Source organism: Quercus suber, unplaced genomic scaffold (genome assembly GCF_002906115.3).
Source record: "Quercus suber isolate HL8 unplaced genomic scaffold, Cork oak 2.0 scaffold_227, whole genome shotgun sequence".
NCBI lineage: Eukaryota > Viridiplantae > Streptophyta > Magnoliopsida > Fagales > Fagaceae > Quercus > Quercus suber.
This window is the reverse complement of record NW_027069685.1, coordinates 349984-360814: the sequence shown is the minus strand read 5'-3', so window position 1 is coordinate 360814 and position 10831 is coordinate 349984. Positions and strand designations below refer to the sequence as shown.

Below are 10831 nucleotides of genomic sequence, written 5' to 3'. Positions count from 1 at the left end.
TCACAATGTTAATTCGAAGTCAACATTGAGTTGGTTAGAGAGAAAGAGAGAGAGAGAATTTTTAAAACTTTGTCCACCATTATATATTTTCGTTTTCCTTCTTAAAGGATTTTATTTTATTTTTTGTTTTGTTTTTTGGAATAAGGAAATTATCATAAAAACTAACTGACCATTATCTTGTCAAAGGCATTTTAAGGTCCAAGAATTCTACTCACTGACATCAAATGTATTTAAACTTAGTCAACAAAAGCAAGTATATTTTGGGACTTTTAGTTTCACACTAATCAGGTAGCACGACATAACTTAGGACCTAAGGCGATACTTTTAAGTGGGCATTTTATATTTAAATATTAATTAAATAAATTTATTTAATATTAAGCAAATCAAGGTTAATTTGATGTATTAAATACATAATTTGATGAAATAACACAAAGTAAACTAATGTTAATTTCGTTTGGAGAATTTAATATCATAGTTGAAGTATAAAATTCAACAATAACAAAATGGGAAAAAAATTATTTTAAAAAAGAAGCTTACTTTATCTTGGATATAATCCGTTGCATATTTTAGTGAAGTTATGATCTAATTTTTAAATATTATATCTTGGTGTTAATAGAGAGATAGAGATTGTTTGGCATGTGTCTGTGTGCAACATCCAATAACTAATGTTGACTATCTATTATGTAGTATAGGCTAATAATTTTATTTTTCCATTACTCGCAGTTGATTATATCAGAGTTGTGGCATAAAAGTTGTGTGCCTAGAATTTCTCTTATATTATTTGGTGAGTGTGTGAAAACTTTTCTCAAATCTATGGGTTTTATCACAGAAATTCTGAGAATGAAAAAAACAGAGAAGAAAAGGAAAAACAGGGAGAGAGAAAAGTCTGAAAAATTCTTCAAGTATTATATCATTGAATACACTTCACAATACACTTAACAATGGAAGCTACAACCTATATTTATACTATTACAATGGGAGAGAGAGAGANACCTATATTTATACTATTACAATGGGAGGAAGAGAGAGAGAGCACCGGGGAGATTAATAACTGCCTCACACGTGCTTTAACAGATTCACACACGTGCATTCCCAACGCTAACAAATTGCTAACTAACTAACAATTTAATAATTTTACACTATCACTGAAACGGCATCGTTTCTTTAAAAGAGGAAACAACTACAACATAAAAGGCACCGTTCCTTTTAATGAGAAACGGTGACGTTTTGTTTTAACTTTCCTTTATGTTTACCCAGTTTTATACACGACACCGTTTTGATAGGAGTAGCCGTTGGAGCTTCTTCTTCCTCATGATTTGAATATGTTGGATCTCCAATACTGCCATGGCTTTCTGTGTGCATGCAAGCTTAGCATTGAGGAAAAATTAAAGAAAGTAAAGTTAATAATATATATTAGCCTCTGAGCATGAGATTTGCGCATGCTTTGAGGCTCCATTTTTTTTTTTTTAGTGTCATAATATTACGCAGATACAGCCTTTTGAGTCATTACTTATGGAAATTTTACTCTGGCTATTGTGAAACTCCCAAAGTTTGTAAAATGTGTCCCTGTCCTCTCTAAACAACTAGAAATTTTTTTTTTTTCCAATCTGTCTTAAGGAGGAGAAATAGAGATACGTATTTAAAAATAGTCTCAAACTGGCGTGACTCTTCATACTAAAAAAGAATTTGAAAGGAACATACCTTTTGAGTCACTGCTTGTGGAAATTTTCCTCAGATTGTTGTGAAACTCCCAGAATTTGTAAAATGCATCCTTGCCTTCAGCAATTAAAATTTTTAAATCAATCTTTAGAAGAAGAAAGAGAAGGAAAATATTGATGTGTATGTAAAAAATGATGTGGGAATTTATACACTATCAGATCCAAGAAATATTCTCAAAAAAACCAAAAAATATCCATGAACTATAATCGTAATAATACCAAAAAAATCTCTAGATAAGTACACTAACATCAATGCAATACCATACATAAGAATTTAATCAACAAGACGACTTTCAATCTGCACTTTGTTACTTCAATGCCATATTTAACCTTTATACCACGTCATGGCTAATTATGTATGAGAGTTATGCAAACTATACACTCAAAACAAGATAAGTTTTATAGAAATTTTGGACTATTGACGTTTTTCCCTCTAGATGTAGAGCCTAATGATATTTATAATCTTCGAGGTACAACCTCTAATCTATGAAAGAAAAATTGTTTGAATAATATATTCAATGTGGTAGAGCCACTAGGCTCTCTAAATGAGATTTTTCCAATGACTGATTTCCATTTTAGATGTCAATAGTGTTCAAATGGCATGATTTAGAAGAAGACTTGTGCAATGGAGGCAAAGAATTTGGTTGAGCCAAATCTTGGCATAGTATAGAAATTAAGGAAATTCATGAAACTATTCCAAGTAATTTTCTTTTAGCTGAAAAGTACTTGAGAGTGAGATTAAACAAATAACTTAGGGCCTGTTTTGTATTTTTTTTTTTTTTTTTTTAAATACTAAGTATTTTAACACGCACAAAGGAGAAGTAAGAAAGTCTTAAAGAAACTAACAGTGGTGTATATCTAAAAATGCTTATATGTTTTGTACATTGAATGAAGATTATAATATAAATATTAATCTCTTTTTATTATAAAGAATATTAATCTTTACTATTGAGAATAAAATATGTTGTAATAGAACATTATTTCTATTCATATGTTTAGTTGTAAAATTGTATTTTGAAAACACTATTTCAACATAATATACAATAAGATTCTGCTTTTGTTTAAAAAACGCATTTTGTGATTTATTTCAATTTACTATTATCTATTACTTTGTTATTATTATTTAATACCCTTTTGACACAATAAATACAATGGGAAAAAGGGGGCTATGCCTATCAAGAGTTCAATATCTACCATCAATGTTGGCCATTAGGATATGTCATATGCTACCTCAGTCTAACAAAACTAAAAATCTTTTCTTCCCGCCAGTATCATTGGATTCACAATTTCAAATGAATATTTCTGGAAGAATTCCACAAATACAATATAATATTTAAAGAATTTTCTTCTACTCTAAAAAAATAATAAATAAATAACCTAAAGAATTCCACTAAAGAAGAAAATAATTGGTGTTAGACCTCACACTCTGCGATATATATATATATATATTATATTTACAATCTGCTTTATATCAGTTGTATAAAAAGGAAAATTACAGTAAATATTTTCTAAATTAATACATCTATTAGAGATTTATTCTTCTAGCCAATCTGCCTGAGTTTAATGATGTCCATGATTCACGTACATAAATTTGGCAGCAGGGTCTGAGAATTTGTTACGGTGATGTTTCACAAGGTTGGTTTGGTTAGTAGAGTTTGACTTGTGCTCCAATGCTTGTTCCTGTGATGAAGTTGATTTTCCAAATTATTTACTATTAAACCAAAAGTGCATCAAATTGAATATAACACCAAAAAAAAAAAAAAAAAAAAAAAAAAAAAAAAAAAAAAAAAAACCTAGCATCAACCACGATCTTCTTTACTTTGGTATCAATCAAATAACAAGTCAGCCTACAGGTTTAAAAACATCAAATCTAAACGATAAAAAAAAAAATCAAAACCAATTCATTACACTCGCAACAATATAAGTATGCAAAGGTAAGACCAAAAAAAAAAAAAACCTTAAGAACAAAAAACCCAATTAATGCTACAACTATGGACCATCAAAAATTGAGTTCACCAAATTAAAGTCTCAAGGTTAATTAAATATAAGGAGTATGTCCTAAATATTCCAGAAATGTGTATGATAGTCCATAGGTGATAATCCTACAACCTGATCATATAGGGCAGTTAAGAAAGCTCAGGCCCTAACAACTACCAGCAACAAACAAGTGCAGCCTAAAACCAAATCAAACAAACCAACTCCCTGAACGATCACTGACATTACAAATCACTTATACTAATTCACCCCTTTAGAGTAGGATTACATTGTAGAACTAGAGTTACAAACCTTTTTTTTTAACTAACCAACATTCCACATGCAACCTGACCATCCAAATTACCACTTACATTTACTTTTCTTAATTTTCTCAGCAACTATATTAAATACAATACAAATCATGCACACAAAATAAATAAATAAACCTTAAAATTCATGAATAATAAACAGAAGTTACACTGCCAGAAATTAAAATTCGTACAAAATTTCTAAAAATAACATTATTATAGAATACATGTGGCCAACCCACTGTTTTGTTAAGGACCCATAGCCAACCCGAAAATGAAAATTTGGGACTAAGGCTTGGATGTTGTTTGTTGTACAAAATTTCCATGCAATCCCCTCTGTTTGGTTTAGAGAAAATGAGAAGAAAAAAAACAATAGAACCATCTAAAATCTAAGAATTACTCAGTTTGACACCAACCAATGGATTTGTACTAAGAGAATACAAAAAAATCATGATATCAAACACAAACATCACTTAATGCATGTAAAACTCAAACAATTACCCAAAAGCAACAATGTTATCAACAATGTTAGAGCAATGGAATGTTGATGGGGTGATGCAGAAGCAACTCAACAAGGATACAACTGCAGCCATAGTTACAATTTGGGTGGGGGGGTAATTGAACCCCGGACATCTCCATTGGAAACATCAAAAGGTGCCAAACAAGTTATAAGCTGCTATTTTTAGCAGCAAGTGAACAAAACAATTAGTGCTGAAAAATTAACTGAATCACCTAACCCAACAGCTACTGAATTAATACACGTGCAAAAGGCAAATCTAAACAGATTAAGAGAATGCTAAAGGAGTTATAAATACAAAGAAAGGTGAGAAAACAAATGGCATGCACAATCTGCCAGCAACATGGGCTGCATCATCAGTATAGTGGCAAGCAATGCACTACATCAGGAGGGTACCTGTTGGTACAAGCTGTAGAACGATGATATAACCCACTAGGATTATGACTCCTAATTTATGGAACCTAATAAAAAGATTGCAATACTGTTAAAAATTGTAGAATAATCTAGACACTAAACCAACCATAATTAAGAAATTAACCCCAAAAATAAAATTTGGCGCTAGAACCCCTAGACTAATGACAAAGTTTAGCTACAAACTTGGTTCTAGCTAATGACTACAACTCCCATTAAAAAAATTAACATTGCTACATATTTTGAAAATTTAACCATTGGGCATTGGATTGCATGTTCTTAATACACACATGTCAAATTGCATATCAATCGGATGTTATTTACAATCCGATCCATAAACTTGTTTTTTTATAAATAATTTTAGATTACAAAAATTTGAAATTTAAACATTTAATTGATGACATAGCTATTGATCTTTGATTTTCTGGAAATTTTGCAAGCATGAAGGATATAAAAAGAAAATATAATCAAATGGCGGGTTTTTCAAAATTCATATCCAATAAAATGATATTGAGTGGAGTTGTAGCCATTGGCTATAAGCCTATAACCAAGTTTATAACCAAACTTTGTCCCTAAACTAATGAATTGACCTTCAAAACCATATGATTGTCTCAATCTGGCATTATACTCACATTGAAAGCTTCATGTTGCCAAAACTAAAAAATTCTTTAAAGATGACAACTTGATCTTTCTTACAGGGCTGCATCAATTAATCATCAAAATGAACTTTAGGTGCCATGCAACTTATCCAAAGGGGTTGTCTAAAAGGGGATAATTAAACCTTTTGTTGCTTAATAGGGATTAGGTGTCTTGGTTTACTGCTGTATCGCAGAAACATTGCCCTATGTCTATATTATGCCTCAGGAACTTTGAAGAGACTATTTCTGTCACAATGCATTGAGGAGCACAGTAGTATAACATGCATGCAATCAAATGTTGGTTACTTTGTCTAAAATTGCCATGGAAAAAAACAGAGTTAATTGGCAGATAGATGCACCAATGCCATGACATAACCTGAAAGATACAAATTAAAAGCAATAGGTCTACACTAGTCACATTATAGGACTAGAGTTGACCCATTTTAACCTCAATTTCTGTTAATATTACTGACCTCTGTGTCCAAATCCGATGAAGTATCTGCGGAGAAGGTTGGAGAGCCAGTGAATAAACTGTTGAATGATATTGAAGCAGAGAAAGATACTAAGCCAGTGATGAAGAAAGAAAATGCCACCCTTCCACCAAAAAGAGAGGTACATCAAAACAAAAATATTTGAGGAGTTGGTTTAAAGTGTGATAAGTATAACAGGAGGAACATGAAATCCATAAAAAAAAATAAATAAATAAACCGAGATCAGTACTTCACTCCAAATCAAACTCAATGATTCAACCCAAATAAATAAGTCACAGCATTTTAAGCTATTCCCCCATTTTCTCAGCAAGCAAACATAGGTTTTAGAAACAGAAGCACTAATTAAAAATAATAGTAACAATTTTCCATTCTATCTAACATGGTTTAAAACCACCATTTGAAATCACTTCCCATGTTTATTACTCCAGTTTCTTCAGATTTCTCAAAAATCACAGCAATTAAACAGAGCCTTCTAGTAAGCGAGAAAAAAAAATTAAAAAATCACAGCAATTAAACATAGCCTTTTAGTAAGTGAGAAATACATAAGAAAAAAAAGAAAAAGAAAAAAAAAAAGCATAAAATTAAAATAAAACGCACCATTTGTCCTCACACAGCCCGAGTGAGAGGGAGAGAGGCGGAGCAAAGGGGGGCAATGGACAATCGATAGTGGCGGGCGATTGAGGGCTGAAGTCGCTGTGGAGGGGGGGGGGTCTATATTTGGTAAAGTGACCAAATTGTTGGGGGTGGTAAAACGGCTAACCAGAAACTGTGTCTCGAAATCATGATTTATTAGTGGATATCTTTAAAAAATAAATAAAAAAACAAACAAACAAAAAAGCCACCCCATCTCAACCAACTCAACATTTTAAGTGAAACTGTGTATTCAAAACACAATTCAAGTGCAGAAATCATGTTTTGAAAACTCCATTTTAAAAAAGGCTATATGCCTATATCACCAAATATTTTGAAAAGTTTGCCATGTTTCTTTTATATAATTCAATTGTTACAACAAGTGGGGGAGTGGGGGGGGGGGGGGGGGTCAAATTTATTTTATTTTTTCTACTCTCAAATTTTATTGTGCAACTCATTATGGCAGTAAGGGTTCACTTTATAGTTGTTTATCAGAAGGAGACTTACGCCAGTCCTAGATCCTATTGTTGATCATGTGCCAAAAATGGCTTGATGGAATGAATACCCAGGAAGTGGGAACAGTTTTTACCATGAGTCACCTAAAGACATGATGAAATTTGTAGATAATCTAGCTTAAAATTCCTTGCTTAGAGGATTGATGTTAGATTACATTCTTTCTTTACTTATTTTAAAGTTTTAATGCCTTTTTTTTTTTTGTGTTTATCTGAATTGCAGGCTGGGATCTAATGGATGTTTAGAAGACATTTTTGGAATCCAGACTGAAATTCAATAGTAAATGTCTGGGAAATTTTGTAATTTAATTTTTTTACTATTAATTAGTTAAAATAGCAAAAACAGGGTTCAANATTTGTTCGTCTTCATTTGTCAGATACTTGTTTGGGTTATTTGAGTAAGAACTTGACCCCTTTGATTGCTTTTGAGGTTGTTAGACGGTTAGACAATCCCAAATTGGGCTTGAAGTTCTTTGAGTTTAGTAGGGAGAGTTTGAGTCTTAATCATTCTTTTAAGACTTACAATTTGCTTATGAGGTCTCTTTGTCAAATGGGTCTTTACGATTCGGCCAAAATGGTGTTTGATTGCATGAGGAGTGATGGCCATTTGCCTGATAGTTGGAATGTGGGATTTTTGGTTTCGTCATGTGCGCAAGTGGGCAGGTTTGATCTTGCTAAGAAATTGCTTGCTGAGGTTCAGTGTGATGAGGTTGGACTTAGTTCTTTTGTGTATAATAAGTTGCTGGATGAGTTGGTTAAGCGGAATCTAGTAGATGAGGCTGTTTGCTTATTTAGAGAGCATATGGGATTGCATTCTCATTTGGATACTTGCACTTTCAATATTCTTATTCGAGGTTTATGCAGAATAAGAGAAGTTGATAAAGCTTTTGCGATTTTCAATGATATGGGGGGTTTTGGTTGTTCTCCTGATGTAGTTACATATAACACTCTTATAAATGGATTATGTAGGGTCAATGAGGTAAATAGAGCGCATGAGTTATTGAAGGAGGTTCAGTCAAGAAGTGAGCTTAAACCGGATGTTGTAACTTATACATCGGTTATATCAGGTTTTTGCAAATTGGGTAAAATGGAGGAGGCCTCTGTTCTTTTTGATGAGATGATCAGTTCTGGAATCAAACCAAATCCAATCACTTTCAATGTTCTCATCAACGGCTTTGGTAAGGCTGGTGACATGGTTTCTGCACTGACCATGCATGAGAAGATGATCTTTCTTGGTTATTTTCCTGATGTTGTTACCTTCACTTCCCTAATTGATGGGTATTGTCGAACCGGTCAGGTAAATCAGGGTTTGAAGCTTTGGCATGAGATGAATGCAAGAAATGTTACTCCCAATGTGTATACTTTTGCTGTTCTTATCAATGCTTTATGCAAGGAGAATAGATTGCATGAGGCTCGTGATTTTTTGAGGCAGATGAAGTGTCATGATTTTGTTCCAAAACCATTTATGTACAACCCTGTAATTGATGGGTTTTGCAAGGCTGGCAATGTTGATGAGGCAAATAAGATCATGGCAGAGATGGAGGAGAAGAAATGCCACCCAGATAAAGTGACATTTACTATTCTCATCATTGGGCATTGTATGAAAGGGAGAATGTTTGAAGCAATCAACATTTTTAATAAGATGTTATCAATTGGTTGTGCACCAGATACCATTACTGTGAATTCTTTAATATCTTGCCTTTTGAAGGCTGGTATGCCTAATGAAGCCTTTCGCATTAAGAAAACTGCATCTGAGGACCTGCATATGTCATCTTTGAAAAGAGCCATTCCTTTAAGAACAGATATGGATATTCCAATGGCTATTTAATTGAAGGACTTCTACGGAAGTGGACTTAAATTGTTGTCCCAATGGTTGGACAAGGTCATTCAGCCATTTTCCCATTGAGTCCAAATGAAACATGTCAAGCTTGTGGTGCAAAAGATTGACAAGCAAGTAAGTACTATGTCCATGTCTATTTTTCCCCTGAATTTAAATGAATCACCTCAAAATTGGCACTGTCACACTGATGACCTTTTGGTCAAATGCACTTCCTCCCCCACAAGATTGGAGTGGTGGGTGAGGGTTGGGGTTCGAATCCCTTTGGGTGTGTGTGAGTATTTACATAGCCGGAAAAAGATTGGCACTAATTGTCTTGGAACTTGAATGTATTTTATGTTTGCTTTTGCAATATGCTACTTCTTTGTCTTTCTTCTGAATTTAGAAGCAAGTCTATCTGTGGCCAAGGTGATAAATGGTGTGTTGATCTTAAGTTTTGAATCCTTCCTAGCACCTAGAAATGCGGGCAGTTTGGGGTGGTTTTTTCAGGCGGATGGGTGGGTGCGGAGAAGATCAAGTGAAAATTCTAAAAAGATAATCATTCTTTCACCTGCCAATATATTTCAGTATTTGAATCTTTGAACATATTATATAAGTTGAACTTCAAGACATGTCTGAAACTTTTGGGTTTGAAAATATATCAGGAATTGCTATAATGATTTCTTGTTGTGACCCCAGGAGTCATGTGTAGGTCAGCTACAGTATAATCTTAAAACAGGCTCAAGGTTGAAGACAAATTTTATGTACCCCTCAAATTTATTTTATTTTTTCTACTCTCAAATTTTATTGTGCAACTCATTATGGCAGTAAGGGTTCACTTTATAGTTGTTTATCAGAAGGAGACTTACGCCAGTCCTAGATCCTATTGTTGATCATGTGCCAAAAATGGCTTGATGGAATGAATACCCAGGAAGTGGGAACAGTTTTTACCATGAGTCACCTAAAGACATGATGAAATTTGTAGATAATCTAGCTTAAAATTCCTTGCTTAGAGGATTGATGTTAGATTACATTCTTTCTTTACTTATTTTAAAGTTTTAATGCCTTTTTTTTTTTTGTATCTGACAAATGAAGACGAACAAATAGAGTACAGACAACCTTAACAAACCAAGCCTCGGAATTTCGGTTCAAGATTACCTCTTTTTCATTGAAGGGTCGAGACCAAGACCCTCCTCCTCCTTGGGCAAGACCATGGAAATGGGCAATGGCGACTTTGGAGGCTCGAACCCAAGGGGTACGGGTAGTGAAGAATAAGAGGGTCATGTGGAACGCCACGCCATCACTAGGCTCAGCTCTCGGTTCACAAACGTTTTCAATAACGATTCTTTTGTGGGTGTGACCAGAAACCCCAGATTTTGAATTGGGTTTTTGGTTTGAGTCCCTATGCTTCATGGAGAAAGTGCTAAACCCAGTTGAGAATGAGTCTTGGCATAGAAAAACAAACACTTTTCAGATCACCCAATACTAAAAAAAAATGAACTTTTTTATAGTGACAGTGATATGAATCAAACTGAGGCATAGATGAATAAAACTAAGATAAGAAAAGCCCTTTGAGAAGAATTTGACCGGTCGGCGTGGACTGATGGGGTGGTCCGGCGGAGAGAGAGATAGAGAGAGAGTGAGCTTGAATCAGACTATGAGGTGGCGGCACTTCAATCAGAAAGAGATGACCGGGGTTAGTTTTCTGTGTAGGGCAATATAAAGGGTTTTAAAAATAATAATTAATAAATAATCTTATCTCAGCTAGTTTTTTTTGTTTTTTTCCAAAGAGGATTTAAGTCCTCCAAAGTAGAAA

At 33.7% G+C, this 10831-nt stretch overlaps 1 protein-coding gene and 1 non-coding gene across 2 annotated transcripts; one reads left to right on the top strand and one right to left on the bottom strand.

The window, feature by feature from the left end:
* Positions 1-3113: 3113 nt before the first annotated feature.
* LOC111989505 (uncharacterized) lies at positions 3114-7085 on the bottom strand. The gene is made up of 3 exons (XR_010631614.1): positions 6655-7085; positions 6040-6160; positions 3114-3398 (listed from the first exon to the last, which is right to left on the bottom strand). It is a non-coding gene; the product is annotated as an uncharacterized LOC111989505 (transcript).
* A 61-nt stretch (positions 7086-7146) lies between these two features.
* On the top strand, positions 7147-10068 carry LOC136061198 (pentatricopeptide repeat-containing protein At2g06000). The gene is made up of 2 exons (XM_065780190.1): positions 7147-7152; positions 7546-10068. Exons 1-2 carry the CDS (start codon positions 7147-7149, stop codon positions 9025-9027), a joined length of 1488 nt encoding a protein of 495 aa, XP_065636262.1. The 3' UTR covers positions 9028-10068.
* Positions 10069-10831: the final 763 nt, after the last annotated feature.